General features: G+C 45.3%; 2 protein-coding genes across 7 annotated transcripts in view; one reads left to right on the top strand and one right to left on the bottom strand.

The window, feature by feature from the left end:
- Nucleotides 1-2,764: 2,764 nt before the first annotated feature.
- RPS24 (ribosomal protein S24) lies at nt 2,765-8,926 on the bottom strand. Of its 5 annotated transcripts, XM_047702926.1 has the most exons (8): nt 8,836-8,926; nt 7,298-7,363; nt 6,997-7,206; nt 5,775-5,885; nt 5,646-5,648; nt 5,132-5,149; nt 3,246-3,267; nt 2,765-2,851 (listed from the first exon to the last, which is right to left on the bottom strand). In XM_047702926.1, exons 1-6 carry the CDS (start codon nt 8,836-8,838, stop codon nt 5,144-5,146), a joined length of 399 nt encoding a protein of 132 aa, XP_047558882.1. In that variant the 5' UTR covers nt 8,839-8,926; the 3' UTR covers nt 2,765-2,851; nt 3,246-3,267; nt 5,132-5,143. The 5 variants fall into 5 exon arrangements, with proteins under 5 accessions (XP_047558882.1, XP_047558884.1, XP_047558885.1 ...); XM_047702928.1 differs by lacking the exon at nt 5,132-5,149; XM_047702929.1 differs by lacking the exon at nt 5,646-5,648.
- A 2,117-nt stretch (nt 8,927-11,043) lies between these two features.
- The window catches only part of POLR3A (RNA polymerase III subunit A), a 51,321-nt gene continuing 45,569 nt past the window's right edge, over nt 11,044-16,795 (top strand). For both annotated transcript variants that reach the window (XM_047702198.1, XM_047702197.1), the window contains exons 1-5: nt 11,044-11,215; nt 12,894-13,029; nt 13,276-13,413; nt 13,834-14,005; nt 14,241-14,395. In XM_047702198.1, coding sequence (XP_047558154.1) covers nt 11,172-11,215; nt 12,894-13,029; nt 13,276-13,413; nt 13,834-14,005; nt 14,241-14,395 — 645 coding nt within the window. In that variant the 5' untranslated portion in view covers nt 11,044-11,171. The remainder of the gene's footprint in view (nt 11,216-12,893; nt 13,030-13,275; nt 13,414-13,833; nt 14,006-14,240; nt 14,396-16,795) is intronic.

The raw sequence follows: 16,795 nt of genomic DNA, 5'->3' as shown, positions 1-16,795 counted from the left end.
GCCTGGGTGGTTCAGTCAGTTGGGCGTCCGACTCAGGGTCTGCTAGCTGACCTCAGGATCTTGGGCTCTCTGCTCAGCAGGGAATCAGCTTGAGATTCTCTCTCCTCCTCCCTTTGCCCCTCCAGAGACCTCCCTCTCGTGCATGTGCTCACTCTCTAAAATAAATAAATCTTAAAGAAAAGCTAACCCGGAGGCACCTGGGTGGCTCAGTCAGTTGGGCATCTGCCTTTGGCTCAGGTCATGATCTGGGATCCTGAGATGGGAGTCCTACAACCAGTTCCTTCCTCAGCAGAGAGCCTGTCCCCCTCTTCCTCTGCCTACCACTCCCCCTGCTTGTTCTGGCAAATAAATAAATGAATAAAATCTTAAAAAAAGAAAGAAAAGCTACTCCATCAGTTGACCAAGTGACTTGCCGACACCCACCTGGACTAAATGGAAGAATCCTGCAGAAGGGACACAAAACCAGAGGGCAGGCGGAGAGGGTACAAGCTAGCTGTAGGAGCTGAGACCATGGAGGCCATGGTGGACTGCACAACACCAATCCTAAGGCAGGCACCCAAGCATTTAACCTTGCCAACTACCATCACACAGGAAGGTGAGGTGTTGCTGGTGCCTGGTATTTCAAGAAGCTGGAAATCTCGATCTTTATGCATAACTTGTCCAGTTTCAAAATGTTGTGCCTGTGCAACAGAGCTTACAGACAGTATCAGTTAGTGACTTCTGCAATAGCTCAGCCTAGGCAGCTCCCCTGGAAAACCAAGCCCAGCCAGAGTTAATAGTAACTCCCTTCCCCAAAGAGGCTACACTGGCTGAATGACTGTCAACTCTGCCCTTCCTGAGTACATCCCAACAGAAAAGCTTCATCTTGTGAATGCTACCTTCACCTCCACTCAGGCTGGCCACAGCTGTGCCCTCTATCTTCACATCAGTCTCTAGTACCCCACTCTCAAAGCCACCTCATACCCTTTATTTTGCTTCTCTTAGCTCTGCTCCTCAACTTTCCAACACCTCCCCCACCTCCAATTCATCCAGTGCTCTACCCCAGGCCAGCCCAGGTGTCACCTCTCCCAGCTCTCCCTTCTCTTTTTCCTTCTCCTTGCCCCTGCACGCTGTTTATCAGTCCTCTGCTCCCTAAACCTCGCTGCCACAGGAACCCCATCTTCTCCTGCAATGTTTGCCACCAGGCAAGAATGGCTTCTGCACTGCTAGCTGAAAAATCCTCCACTCCACATCACCTTTTAGCCACTCTGGTGAAAACTGACACTAGCAGTCCTGAATCCCCCACTCCTCCACACTTTCCTACCAGTACAGCCAGACTTAGGTCCTGGCCCTAGCAAGGGAAACCAAAGGGCCATGAATTCCACAAACCCAAAAGCATTGCCTGAGCTTAGCTCCAAGTGAAACAACTACACCCGTCATCAGCAGGCCTCAGCCAGCAGGTCCAGCCCTTACATCCCTGCTCTCTACTCTGCACGTCCCTCTTCAATCAAGGCCTCTCACCATGTTCTCCAAAACACACAACCATTCCTTCCAGCATCCTCATGCCTTCTATCACGATCCTTCCTTCTTCCCGAAGCCCCCATCTACCCAACCAAGCAGGTCTTTCACTCCTTTACAATTTCCTGAGGTTTCACTAGTGCTTTTCATCTACTTACATAGCTCCTAATCATATTTATAAGCTTGACTCCCAGATGGACCCATGTAAGGTACAAACCAATCCTATACCAACTTCAGGGGAAAATGGAATCCAAAACCCTTAAGCCATTAATGCCTCTTCACCCCACTCCCAAATACCCAAGCTCTCCCAACTCCTCACTTTCTACCCTTCTCATCAAAAGGCACCCCAACCCTTACAGTAAACCTAAAACAACTGCCCTTCAAATCTCTCAAAGCCAGGGCTCCTTGAGTGGCTCAGTCAGTTAAGCGTCTGCCTTTACTCCAGCCATGATCCCAGGGTCCTGGGATCAAACCGCACATCAGGCTCGCTGCTCCATGGAGAGTCTGCTTCTCCTTCTCCTTCTGCTGGTACCCCTGCTGTTCTCTCTCTCCCCCAAATAAAATCTTTAAAAAAAAAAAAAAAAAAACACCTCTCAAAGCCAAACAAGTGACCAATAACCCAGAGTTCAGGGTTATCAACCTGGTTATCAACTCTGATACCTGAAAAAACCAAACTCGGAAGTGACATTCAGCAAAGTATAAGTGATACTACATAACCCTCCATGTTTCACCAAAAGCATATACAGATTTACCAAGCAATTACACACTACATCCAAATATTCATTATACTAACTTCTTCCAAATTCCCCACTCATAATACACCATTCAGTTATCCCACAAGCACAAACCTACAATGCACAGATAATTTTGGCAGATCTTATTTACTTCATGATGAATGATGAAAATGGGAACTAGTAATTTTCTACTGAGGTCGGCAAATAGTTTTTTAGTCATAAGAACGACATCGGGTTCTAGGAAGACCAAAAGGGATTAATGCAGATTTCAAGTGTGTCTTTCAGATAATGATCTACTAGACTGATGGCAAGTGTTAACAATGAGCACACGAGATTGGCCCTATATGCTCTCATGTTGCTGATACCCTATACCTACATTATTTGTGCTACTAAAAGAAACGACAATCATACCAAGTTTTCACTAAAAGAGTACTGGAATATGTAAACTTGGGCAGCAATCTAAATCTACTCTAACAGCAGAGTAATTTTCTTAACACTCCCAATAAATTTCAAACACATTTCAAACAAACAGACACATTAACATTCTTAGTTTATTAATCCTCTCATGAAAAATCTGCACAATCACCGCAGATAAAGCCACTGCAGCATCTTTACTCCTTCTGTGAAACAAAGAAAAGGAAAAATTTAGTTAACCACCTTTAAAACTGTTTGAAGTTCAAAATCTTGAGCAAACTCCAAAATTAATGACACTCATGCAAAACAAGTATTAGTGACCTAAAAGGTTAAGTTTGCGATAACACAATGAGAACATCAAGAAATAAAGTTTGCAAACATTGAAACAAACAATTAAATATTAAGTTTTAAAAACAAAACCATGTCACTACCAGTATTTAAAAAGCTACGATTCTTGGAAGTATTTGTGAATCAACTTCTAAAACTATTTCACATGCAAAAACAAACACAAAAAAACAAAAACTATTTCACATGCTCTAGACTTTCAAATTACTGTTATCAGTAAAGCCTAATGATCCACATGAAAAGCTTGAATTATACCTGTTGTCCAATCTCCAGCTCACTGAATCAGTGGCAGGGAAGGGAGAAAGGAGGGAAGAAGGAAAAGAAACATGTCATTAATAGTCCCTTTTCAAACTCCAAAATAATCTGCATTTACATGCATGCAATTAGTTACCTTAAAAATAACTGTTTCCTTTTTAACTGTATACAGAGCACTCCTCAGACACACTCTTTATTCCTCTCAATTTGGAGAATACCTCAAGTGATTACTATGGTTCTTATGTAAACAAAGTGGCATAATGGTTTCACAACGAAAAGATCATCATACCAACAGCAGTGCCAATCCAGGCTGCCACTGCCTACGTATACATGAAGCACACATACCTGACCCTCAACCCTCCTGCTCTGCTGCTCAGCAACATCATGTTGGGCACACAAGCACCACTGAAAGAGCCAGGAATCATCCCACACTAGAGTCTAACCTCAAAGAGAGTTCTAAATGATCAAGCTAAGTCTTTTAAAACCTGTCTCAGCTCAATACTTTAAAAGCTACTGTTCACAGCCACCAAAAGTAGTGCAAATTAGTTTTTAAAAAGGCAGAACTGGGCTGAAACGAAAATGCTTCAAGTGCTCTTCAAACAAGAACATTTATTCCTTAATTTAAAACAACTCTATTGTACCTAAAAGGTTAAGAGCAAATACCAATTCCAACATCCAAACAAAAACAGTTAAAAGTAACATTAGTAAACCTGGCTATTTGGAGCCAAAGAACACATGTGCTCATTCACGCATTCATTTCCCAGCCAGTTTTCCCGAGCTCTGCTAATGAAATGCACCAGTGCCATCTGAAGAGGGAATAGTGATGGCTCAGGTCCCCACAGGGAGCCCCTCCACACGTCACTGGCGAACACTAACGAGCACAAACACATGGGGCCCAAAGGCTGAATGAAGACGAGAACGGGTTAAATGTCCTTGGGTTCTAGATCAGTCCACTGACTTTTTTGCAACCTCAGCAAACTCAGTTGGTAAGTATAAGCCTCACAAAAAGGGAGCAGTTCTAAGCAGAAGGTAGTTCCTCTGGCTCATCCATTACTAGAACTCCATGGCTGGAAAGACAATGTGATTAGAGAGGCCTGGGCAGGCATACCAGATTTACTGCCTGGCAGGGAGTCATTGTTACAGGAAGTACACAGGGGCAGGACTACCAGTGTTTCAAAACCCTACTATGCCCAACCCCTCTTAAGCCCACTTTACAAGGTTTAGGCTGCTCAAATATGCAAAAATGTCGTGGGGTAGTGGACCTCTCTGACAAAAATTTACAGAAAAAGTTTATCATATATCAGAGGCTTTGGTGTAAATATACAATTACCTTGGAATTTTTTCAATTAAAAGAAAAATGGACATCAGATGAAAAATTAGAGATCAATAAAAAGCAGTATAACCGTAAAAGGCAGATCTGAGTGAACACTTTCTAGACAGAAGCTTCGCCAGATTTCCTAGACGATTTTATTACCAGAGCTGCCAAAGAAATTGACCAGTCCTCAGGATCCCCAAGGGAAAGACTGCTGATGACAAAATGAGAGGCCCTTTCCCAGGCCCTGTGTTAACTAAAGCTGTTTCCTGGGTATATAACTCTGGGACACAGCATTTCTCAACTACAAGTTAAAAGATGCCTACTCAGTAGAGTACCCACCTTCCTCCACCAGGTCACTTCGCAACATTAACATGCATTTTTGAGTTTCCAAAATAAATGTGATTAAAAGTTTCTCTCCCTTCCTCATTATACACCATTTTAAAACAAAGCAGTTAAATTATAAGAGATCATACTACATAAAACTTGTTGTCCAAAAGCCAACACATGCAAAGCATCAAAGCAAACTCAGTGAAGGTGATGCATCCCCACACCGTGCTCACAATCTCAGTACCTGCTAGACACTTCATTTCTGATGAATAAGAAATCCAAGAAAGTAGAGGGAAAAGGCAAAAAAAAAAAAAAAAGTTCACAGAACACTTGATTATTTGTTAATTTAACAACCCAACACCTTAATTCAACTATTATTTACAGTTAGCTGGCAAAGCTGGTAAAAAGCTGCTTATCATTAAAATCACTTAAGTCTTGGCTAACTGGAGAGGAAATCAACCGAGACTTCAGCTGCCTCTCCAGCATGCCAGGAAAACATGGGCCACATTGATTCAACTGCTTCTTAAACCAGTTATCTGTTTTAAGCAAATAAGTTTAATCTTCCCCTTTTAACAGTCCAAACCAATCAGCAGTAAAATGAAAACTTTTTCCTGACAGGGCTTGCAAGGTGCCTACCAGGATCACTGAACCGATGTGGCCCCTGTGTTGTGCTGATCTGTGAGCTGACAAAGGGTGGGCAAAGCTACTCTAGTGAGGTGTTAAGATACTACATCATGTAGCGTCTCAAAACACGTTACCTTCTGTAATCCAGAAGAAGTGGGAAAAGAAAAAACATTAAAAAAGGTTATTTAAGGAAACAAATCCCTCCTTTCTAGAAACTAAAGACCTGCAACTGACATTTCTGTATTCTCCCTGATGAGCAATACCTTTTTGCCAGCACCAACATTGGCTTTCGCAGTCCCCCTGACTTTCTTCATTCTGTTCTTGCGTTCTTTTCGCTGTTTTCTTGAGGTCTTTTTCTTCTCATACAGACCATGCTAAAGGAAAAAGGAGTACCTTTAAGTGACCTGTGAACATCAACTCAGCATTAACTGATCTGGTAGGGATCATAAGCAAGTCAAGCAGCTCAAGAAATGCACCTTCCCAAATCAAAAGTGTTTCAAGTACATTTAACAATACTTGTTTGTACTAAAACAGGAAAGGTAATCCAATTGAGACACGCCATGCGCAAATCAGTGGCACAGTAACCACATGTGCTCTCAACACTCCAATCTACTCCTCTTCACTCTGCCCATTTTTGCACGTGCTGTTCCTGCTGCCCAGACTGCTTTCAAATCTTCACAGATTTCAGCTTAAAGGTCACCTCCTCAGCAAGGCCTCCGAGGCAACCCAACTAAAGAGTACAGCATCTGCCACCACACCATCATTTCCCCTCAGGTGTTCTATTGGAAGACTTACCTGATGGCAGTGAATAAAGAGAGAAAAACACAAGTATTACTTTAAAACAATAATCTACAGTTTATACTCTAGAGTCTAAGGGAGCTTGCTCCACTCGTTGCTGTAGTTCACTAGGAAAATGATCAAAAGCCTTTTCACGATTCCTGGCTACCTATGAGGGTGGAGTCCAAACTCAGACTTTTAGAATTAAGGATCTCAATTTGGTGCCAACCTTTCCAAACCCACCCCCCTATTTCCAGCTCCTATCTCCACAAGTACTCCATTACTTGCCCTTCTAGACCCAGCTCAAATGCCACCTCCTCAAAAGCTGCAGACGCCATTACTGAAGCCCTGTACTCTATCTGTTCATTTATCAAAGAACCTTCTTTCTTAACCCCTTTAGTTCCTTAGGTCTGAGGGCTGTCCCTCCACAGCCTGCTCTTGCTCATTCCACTGCACCCACAACACAATGCTGTTGAAAAATTCAGTCCTGGGGCACCTGGGTGGCTCAATGGTTGTCTGCCTTTGGCTCAGGTCATAATCCCAGGGTCCTGGGATTCAGTCGGGCTCCCTGCTCTGTGGGAAGCCTGCTTCTCCCTCTCCCAGTCCCCCTCCTTGTGTTCCCTCTCTTGCGGTCTCTCTGTCAAGTAAAAAAGATAAAAAAAGAAAAACTCAGTCTTCAGCAACTATTGAACAAATGAGAACACCTACTCTTGCAAGTCTATGTTTGGGTTCATTTTTCTTTGCATAATCCAAGGAATCATAAATCATGCCAAAGCCAGTTGTCTTGCCACCACCAAAATGGGTTCTGAATCCAAATACAAATATGACATCTGGTGTGGTCTTGTACATTTTGGCTAGTTTTTCCCGAATTTCTGTCTTAGGTACTGTTGCCTTTCCAGGATGAAGGACATCAATAACCTAAAAAAAAGTAACAGGTTTTAGTGCTTATTACTACAAAATGAGTCTTTTAAAGCGAGAAACAATGAAACTTTGATATGCCCTCCCTTACCATTTGTTTGCGCTGAAGTAGTCGGTTGGTCATGAACTTCCTGGTCCGGATAGTTACTGTGTCGTTCTAAAAACATACATAAACCACGAGTTAGCAATCCACTCAACCTCTTCCTGACCCTGCTGAGAGTTTCCAAGGTACAGAACTGCCAATGGGTACCTACGAGCCACATGTGGATGATTTACAAACATGAAGTCACATTTAAGATGCAATTCCGCAGCTGCAGGCGCCACATTTTAAACCTTCAACAGCTACATGAGCTAGTGGTGGGAACGCTTCCACGGAAAGAAAAAAACCACGACCCCCCCACCGCCTAACTCCTAAGACACACCTAACACGCATATCCTCAGTACCAAGAGAACATACTCCACAGCTTGCTGGAATCTTCCCTTGGCCATGGGAATCACTTTGGAGCAGGGTTTCTCAATCTCAACATCACTACTCTGGCCCCACTACTTCTCTGTGGGGACTGTCCTGTGCATTTTAGAACGTCCCGTACCACCCTTGCACTAGAAGCCAGTAGCACCCCCAACTCTCCAGTGTGGATCAAAAATGTCGCCAGATTTTGCACTGTCTCCTTGGGGCGGGGCGGGGGGAGACCACCCTCACCCTCATGTAAGGACCCTTTCTGTGGAGTAAAAAACTACTTGAACTTGTCCAAACCTTACAGCCTCAATGACGTTCGTTAAGACCCTCACAAATTCGACACAAACGCTGCCACTATCTGCATGTCAACTACCCACCGTGCATGGCCAACTTACACCCCACAAGAAAACCTGCTCCCTTCTACATGGCCCAACAGCTTTTACACAAATAAACACCCAGGAACGTGGGCATTCAGCACGAAATCTCATCCGAAAGAGAGAAAGGAGAGGCTTCCATGGCAACGACTGGTTGCTGAATTACTACTTCCGTGCGAACAGCCACACCGAAGTAAGTTCACTTGAACAGCCCCCAACTCTTGAGAACACTGGAGGGAAGAGGGAGCTTGCCCGTACGGTGGGATTACGAATGGGTGCTGAACCTTTACTGACAGAGCTCAGTCGTCCTGTACTCAAGGCAAGCTGTCTGCGGGCCTCCCTTTCCAAGGTCTCGGTTTCCGCAAAGTACAAGAGGTTCCGTCCCGTTGACAATGTTCTAGCTTAGACATGCGGACAGCTTCACGCGCCACAAATCGCCCGGGCGCCGCCGGCACCCGCTTCACCTCTGGGGCTGCCATCACTTGCAAGCCGCCTATCCCAAACCGAGAACGCAGGTGAGAGGAGTCTCAGACCACCCCGCCCGATCCACTAGGCTCCACGACGCCGACAAACGCAGCAGGCGCCCTCGCAATCCCCAGGCCCTGGATTCTGAACCCCGGCGTGTCCTGGTCAGGTCCCCGCCGACGGCTCCGGGACTCTCGGCAACCACCCTCCGTCAGACACAGCCAAAAAAAGAGCGACAGAGCTTCGGGTGGCCGTAGCACAAATGGCAGGACCCGGGGACAAAGGATGGCTCAGATACGTGCCGGATGACGGCACGGGTCTGGGGACACTCACCATGATGGCTCCCGAGCTTCAAGCACCGGAGAGAAAAAGAGACCCACTACCCGCCGGCCAATCATATCAATGCGCAAGGAAGGCCCCCGCGAAGGCGTGGGGGCGTGGCCAGCCCGGCGAGGGCGGCCGCGCCAATGCCTGATTGAAAGTGTCCAAGGCAGGGACGCCTGGGTGGCTCAGTTGGTTAAGCAGCTGCCTTCGGCTCAGGTCATGATCCCAGCGTCCTGAGATCGAGTCCCACATCGGGCTCCTTGCTTGGCGGGGAGCCTGCTTCTCCCTCTGCCTCTGCCTGCCATTCTGTCTGCCTGTGCTCACTCGCTCTCCTCTCTCTCTCTGACAAATAAATAAAATCTTAAAAAAAAAAAAAAAGAAAGTGCCCAAGGCCAGCCCCCACGGATCTTACATCGACTAGATTTACGAAAGCAGACGTTCAGTCTCAATTCCAATTCGTTGTCCTGAATTTCCCGTACTTAAAATTACGGTAAACCGAATTATACTTTAAGTTATCTCAATACGAGTTAAACCTTCGTAAAGCTAGAAGACATCGTAGGAGATCCTGTCGACCAGCCTCATTTTATAGCGAGGGAAACCGCAGAAACCGATTCAAAACCTTTTGTTATTTCAACTGCATGAAACCGACCATTTTAGTTTCTTGCTAAATATTGCTTTTTTTGAGATCCTGTGGTAGTTTTCTGAATTAAAAATAAAAGAATCTTTCTTTAATTTGTGTTTTTTCTGAAAACCTTAGTCCTTACCAGAAAAAAAAAACTTTTATGAATATTTGATCCATAAATTTGTTATTTAAAGTGACATGGCCATGCAAAAATAAGGAACATACGTGCATGTTCAAATACATACATTAGGACCTCCAAAGATTAGTGTGGAAGAGGAGACAAAGGTGCAGGCTTTGAGGATAGCTTTTCTACATTTTTCAGAATAACAATAGCTAATATTCATTGAGTGACTGCTATGTGCCTATTACATTCTAAATACTTTCACATTCATTTTGCCATTTGACCTTCCCCATAACTCTAAGAAGTAGGATACTTATTACCTCTCTTATAAGGTGGGGAAACCAAGACAAAATGAGACTAAATAACTTTCTCAAGGTCCCACAACTTCAGGTGGTGGTACCCCGGGAGCGACTGTGATTCCAGAACCTTTGCTTCTAACCTCTATGATAAAAGCCCCTAGTCAAATCTTGTTAGTACTGTCTATATTCTTCCAAAGAGATTTTAAGTGATTAACTGCTGAAATAAGTAAAGTCTGATTTGCTTTGCTTTTTGTTTTACATTTGTGTTTTGCCAATGAGGATCCATGGAGTCTGAATAGCATTCTTTCTTAAAACTCAAAGGTGTTGAACCACTTGATTCAGTTCTGTCTAGAGTTTCTTAGAAATAGTAAAAAAGTTTCAGGCTCTGTAGCATTAAATCCTACAGTGGTGTGGTTTCCTTGGTAGTCTCATGTGCTGAGATGTCACACTAGGATCACCTCCCACAGGTTGTCACAGAGTGTGCGCAAGTTGTTTATTTCCTGACTACGTTAATGATCTCCAATTCCTATTCTCCCTTCATCTTGCTCATCATGACTTACTTTTCACAGATTTATAGCTTCAGGTTTTGTAACCATTCATATAAGTTTAATTCATTTCTTTTTTATTTATTATTATTATTTATTTATTTATTTGACAGATAGAGATCACAAGTAGGCAGAGAGGCAGGCAGAGAGAGAGGGGAAGCAGGTTCCCTGCGGAGCAGAGAACCAGATTCAGGGCTCCGATCTCAGGACCCTGATATCATGACCTGAGCTGAAGGCAGAGGCTTAACTCACTAAGCCACCCAGGTGCCCCCTCATTTCTTTTTCAAAGAAACTTTGTAAACTGCACGCATGACCTTGTTTCCTGACCCATTTATTTCCTTTGGTGGTCTTCCAGTTTCGTACTTCTGTTCCCTGGGCAGGTTCATTTAAGCCTCCACCTTAATGTAAAAAATTAGAGGATCGATCTTAATTAAGGTGGTATTGATGTGTGTGACCTGGAGAAACGAACCGCAGAAAGGCTTTTGAAATTGCCAGAACCGACCCCGCTGCAGTTTCAACGAGGCGCCGCAAGATGGCAGTGTAGGGAGAAGGCGGAAAGCGGTCTGTCCGAAGCCTTCTCTTGACTGACGCGCCGGCGAGTAGCGGAAGAGGAAGTGACCACGTGGGTCGCTCTACGGTGGCCGACAGGATGCCACGGAGGTGTTAGCCCCGAGGCGACTAGCAGCCTCAGGAGGTGTGAGGACGTACGTTTCTCTAGCTCCCCGCGTATTGGGGAGGGTACCTCGGCAGCCGTCACCATGGTAAAGGAACAGTTCCGAGAGACGGATGTGGCCAAGAAAATGTAAGGAGAAGCAAGAGTGGTCAAAGGGTGGAGGAACGAGGGGCAAGGGGGTGCGATGTCAGGGGTCCCGGGTCTCGAGGAGTCAGAGATGAGATTCAGTTGGAAGGGGAAGGCCGGCAGGTCCGCCGAAGGTGTAGGCAACACTCAGAAGTATCAGGAGACGTCAAATACTATTGGTCAGGCAGAGGGTAATCCAACACCTGGGGGACTGCAGGCGGGGGGTGGTCCCGGGGCTTGCTTTGTGTGACGCGAGCTGTGGCCCTACGCACGAGTCCTCCGAGGTCAAACGATGACCTTTCCCAGCAAATCTTTTTGCCACTGCAGCATGGGGCGCAGTCTCGGGCGGGGACTGTGTCTAATTGTGGTTTTGCTGCAGAGCATGTAACACGGAGGCGATATTTGCTGACCGAAAGGATAGAGTTTCCAGTTAGAAAGCTATCCCACTGGGTGATGTGTAGCAGTCTCGGAAATGAGGCTGCTCTTCTGGACCTTTTGTCCCTCAGAGCTTATTTATCAGACCGTGGCCTCCTCTTAGAGCTGACACGGGGAAAATTAACCAATCATTCTTGCAACAGACGCTTAACTGAGGAAGGTGTGGTGTGCTAGGCCCGGCCATAAGTTTTAGAGCTAGGTCGCGAATAAGACCTTACGGCCTCTTTTAGTTGGAGAAGGTAGGCAGGTCAGTGCTGGCAAGTGCAAGGACAAACACCTAATAAGAAAGGGACTCAAGCAGAAGAATGCAGACCCAGCAGCCTTTAAGGAGCATACTGGAGGGAGAAAGGGGTGATGAGAAGGAAGCAGGAGATCGGAAGCTGTGTTCCAGAATCCTCTTGCGGCCATAACGAACCTCTGGAGCATTTTAAGCAGGGGAGTGTCTTGATAATAGAGTTCTCCTGAAACATGTCTCGATTCTTGGGGGACAGAATGAGAGGGAGACCTTGGATGCCACTGCAGGGGTCCAGGCAGGGGGTGATGATGTCCTTCTGCATGAGGTTGGTAGAATCACTGGAGAGATGGATTTCAGAGGGGTTTAGGGTGTAAAATGGACGCACAGAATCTCTTGGCTTGGGCGGCTGTTCGGTTGGTTGCCGTCCATGGGAAACAAGTGTCCTACTTGGAGGAATCCTTGCCAGTGGGCTCTCCGTATTCACCCGGGACCTTCATTCCCACCCCCCAAACCCCACCCATATTCAGTTGTAATCTGTTCTCAGGAAGGAGCCCAAGAGACCCTGTTAAGATGCAAATTAGATTTTCTGACTCCAGTTTAAAACCTTCCTGTGGTTTTCCATTGTACTAACATGTAAAATCTCTACCAGCCTTCCCAAGCGCAGCATGACCGGACCCCACACACCACACTGATTTCATCTTGTGCCATTATCTTTCTGCACTCTATTATACTGGCTTGGTTTTGTTTTGGTTTTTTTGTTTTTTTTTTTTTTAAGATTTTATTTATTTATTTGACAGACAGAGATCACAAGTAGGCAGAGAGGCAGGCAGGTGGGGGAGGGGGGAGGGGAAGCAGGCTCCCTGCTGAGCAGAGAGCCGGATGCTGGGCGAGGTGAGGCGATGCAGGTCTCAATCCCAGGACCCTGAGACCATGACCTGAGCCAAAGGCAGAGGCTTAAACCACTGAGCCACCCAGGCACCACCACCCCCCCTGTTTTTTTTTTAATTCCAGAAGCCACATCTGTTTTGGAATGAAGTCCCCTGAGGAGATGCGCCAGCAGGCCCACATCCAGGTTGTGAGTAAGAACCTGTATAGCCAGGACAACAACCATGCTCCCCTGCTGTACGGTGTGCTTGACCATAGGATGGTAAGGCCTCACCCCCTCCCAGGCCATGTGTTTTGACATGCTGATGAAGCTGATGATTTGCCAGGTCAGAAGAAGCAAGAGCTTCCTTCCTCCCTTATTCCTCCTGCACCATCTCAGGGAATCTAGCCTTTGGTCAGTGGGGGTGAACACACCGCGCCTTCCCAGCTGATTCTGACTCAGAATCACCTGGTCCCACTGTCCCGTCCAGTAGTCTCCGTTACTAATTGGGTATGCTCTTATCCAAAGGGTACCAGTGAGAAGGACCGTCCTTGTGAAACCTGCGGGAAGAACTTGGCTGACTGTCTGGGCCACTACGGTTACATTGACTTGGAGTTGCCGTGCTTTCACGTGGGCTACTTCAGAGCAGTTATCGGCATCTTACAGGTGGGTGCAGACGTGTTTGTTTTCAAGGCGTAAACTTGGCAATTACTGCTCAGGGATGTTGGAGTGAGTTTAGGATTGTGAGTGGTTAGGGATACATCTAGGGAGAATGTTTACTTTACACTCATAATATTGCGTCTTGCAGGAAATTAAATTGTATAAGGATTCTTTCTTCTTTGTTTTTTCTTGAGTAGATGGTAGATAGGACACCGTGAAAAATAATCATAAATCCAGCAGTACAGAACAGCACAAAATTAAAAAATCAGTTAGCAGAAATCCTGCCAGCAAGCTGTGATGGTGAACATCACCCAGCTCCCTGGGCTTGTTGCTCAGTTTCCGTGTCCCAGGCGAGAGGTAGGGGTGACATTTTTAAAAGAAGACTTTTTCATCTCTCATCCTTTTCTCTGTTTTAATTTTCGAAAGATGATCTGTAGAACGTGCTGCCGCATCATGCTATCCCAGGAGGAGAAGAAGCAGTTTCTGGATTATCTGAAGCGGCCCGGCCTGACTTACCTCCAGAAACGTGGACTGAAGAAGAAAATCTCAGATAAGTGCCGAAAGAAGAACATCTGCCATTACTGCGGAGCGTTTAATGGTGAGCAGGACACGGAAAAGGCCTTTTTTTGAAAGCCCTTTCCATTCACTCCGGCCCATTTAGCTTATTAGTTTTATGCAGTGCTGGGAAGTCAGGATTTTTCTTGGAGCCTAGCAACCGAAGCCCTGTTAGCAAATGCATTTTCAGTGACCTCATTACCCAGACTACAGCCTTGGGGCAGCCTGACCAACTACCTCATTAGTCCAACCTTGGTAAATAAATTCACTCTTAACAGGTACAGTAAAGAAATGCGGATTGCTGAAGATAATTCATGAGAAGTACAAAACCAACAAAAAAGTGGTGGATCCTATCGTATCAAATTTCCTTCAGTCTTTTGAAACAGCCATCGAGCATAACAAAGAAGTAGAACCCCTGCTAGGAAGGGCACAGGTGAGCCTGAGCACACATGCCTGCCCTCTGCCTGCCTCCCCCTGCATCACACGTACCTATTCTCACCCCCTCCTTCCCTCTGATCTTCTCTCTTCATCTTTCAAAATGAGAAGTCCGATTAAGTTAGATCTCTAGGAATACTTTGTGTAAAGTGCTTATGGTACACTATGTTTAAGGTAGACTGGCCTTGTAACTAACCCATTTTTAATGGGTACAGATAATGTGTTTTATCCTAAGAGATTGTGGCTGTATAGATCATAAATTGAGAGATGCTGTTTCTCATGTGGGTACTGATATCTAAGAAATTGTAGGTAACTCCCATTACTTAACTTGGCACTGATTTAACTAGTAGAATTTTATGAGGGACCCTGTTCGGCCTTGCTCTGATTTCGATTAGTATTTAATTCCCACAGTACAGTCTAGAATTGGTAGTATACGAGACTAACAAACGAGTTGAGTTACTGAGTACCAAGTTCTGTCAGACTTAGGGGGAGCATCAGGAACTGCAAGATAGTGGGTCTGCTGTCACTGGTCCCACAGTTTAGATGCGTCACAGGCAATTAGTCTGTGAAAAGATAACTGGTATCCTAGGGCAGGGTGTTGACCATCACAGGAGTGGCGGAGACAGGAAACTCAGGGGGAATGGGGAGGAAGATGTCGCTTTGGACTTGGTTAGGGAAGACTGAGGAAAGACATGGTGGGATCTGGGTGAGTCAGGTTTACAGGGTCAAGGGCCGTGAGCTCAGCATGTCCAGGCAACAGTGTCTAGGCTGAAGCTGAAGCTGAGGCTCTGAAAGACCAGGGAATGCTAATAAAAGCACCCTGCCTTCAGCAGCTGCTGCTAGGATCGGGCACTGGCCAGGCTCTTCACATGGACTGCCTCCCGTGTAATCCTCAAGAACGCCTGAGACAGCCTTGTCTGAGATGACCCAGTCAACTGTAGCCAAGGGAACTGGAGTTTTGGGGACCAGACAGGTGAGAGCTCAGCCTGCTCTGAGAGTGTGGAGCCAGGGAAGGCATTGAACAGGAAGGTTCATGGTGAATAACTGACGAAATTGCAGAAGAAGAGCCTGGCTGCTCCTCTGGAGACCCCATTACCGGAGTAAAAAGGCCAGGCCATGGGCTGAGAGAAAGCAGTCAACGTTTGTGTATCTGACAAAGGACTCTCCTATCCAGAATATAGGAAAGGGTCCTTCAAAATCAATAAGAAAAATACAACCTGATTTGAAGCCATGGGAGCAAAACTTGAATTAACACTTCACAAAAGGATATGGTCAAATGGCTAATAAATAAATGAAAAATTGCTCAACATAGATTAGTCATCAGGTAAATGCTAGTTAAAACTCTACACACACCAAACCTGGTGATTCACAGACCTGTACCCCTGGGGATAAAAATATATTATATGTTTATAAAAAATAAAATTAATAATGAAACTGTAAAAAAAAAAAAACTATACACACCAAAAAAATTAAAATGTAAAAAAAAAAGGCTGAAAACCACTTGCTGACAAGGATGTGAAGCGCCTGGTACTCCTGCATTGACAGTGGTAGTGTGGATGGTTATCACCACTCTGAACATCCATTCGACGATTTCTTGTAAAGTGACATCTATGCTTACCATACGGCCAAGCGGATTTACTCTTCAGTACATACCCAAGGGAAATGAGTGCCTGTGTCCACGGAAATATTTGTAACAAGAATGTTCATCGCAACTTTCTTAATAAAAGCCACTATTGGAAATAGTCCAGATGATTGTCAGTAGAAGAATAAACAAGTTGTCATAGATCTACACGATTGAATACTATCCTGTGAAAGAAGTGAACTCGACACACACAACCTAGCCAAATGTAAGAATCCTGCTGAGAACAAGGAACTCCGTACAGGAGGGTACATGATGTATGATTGCAGGTAGATCAAGTCCAAGAACAGGCCAGACTGATCTGTGGTAACAGATGTCAGGAGAGCAGTTCCCTGGGGTGAGGGCTTGGTACTGATGAAAAGAGTTATCAGGGTCTTTTTATGGAAATATGAAAATATTCTGTATCTTGTTCTGAACATTAGTGTGTGTGGTGTATATGTGTTAAAATGGGTCCGTTTCTTTAGGATTTGTGCAATTTACTATATGTGAATTCTGCCTTGATGTTGGACGGGTTGGGGAGCGTGTTACAAGGAAAACAGACCCTGAGCCTAGGTGGCAATAAAGGAGCCAGAGACCAGAGTCACTGCGTATGATAATGGACAGGAGTTGATGACCAACCACCAGGGAGATGGGTGGGAGAGGAAGTGGTCAGAGGTGAGTGAGCACTTGCACAGACGTCTGGAAAATGGAAGTGATCCTTGGAAATGGGGAGACAGGGTGTCAGCGACTGATTCAAGCAGAAGCGTCTTCAAGGCAGTT

The sequence above is a fragment of the Lutra lutra genome, chromosome 14 (assembly GCF_902655055.1).
Source record: "Lutra lutra chromosome 14, mLutLut1.2, whole genome shotgun sequence".
Classification (NCBI taxonomy): Eukaryota; Metazoa; Chordata; class Mammalia; order Carnivora; family Mustelidae; genus Lutra; species Lutra lutra.
Note: the sequence above shows the minus strand (reverse complement) of the source record. Positions and strands in the feature narration are given on the sequence as shown.

Coding starts and splice junctions, on each gene's coding strand:
- RPS24 (XM_047702926.1), bottom strand. Junction 7,207..7,297: donor TACTTCAGCGCAAACAAATG/GTAAGGGAGGGC, acceptor ACTTTTTTTTAG/GTTATTGATGTCCTTCATCC. Junction 5,886..6,996: donor CCAAACATAGACTTGCAAGA/GTAGGTGTTCTC, acceptor TTTTTCCTTTAG/CATGGTCTGTATGAGAAGAA.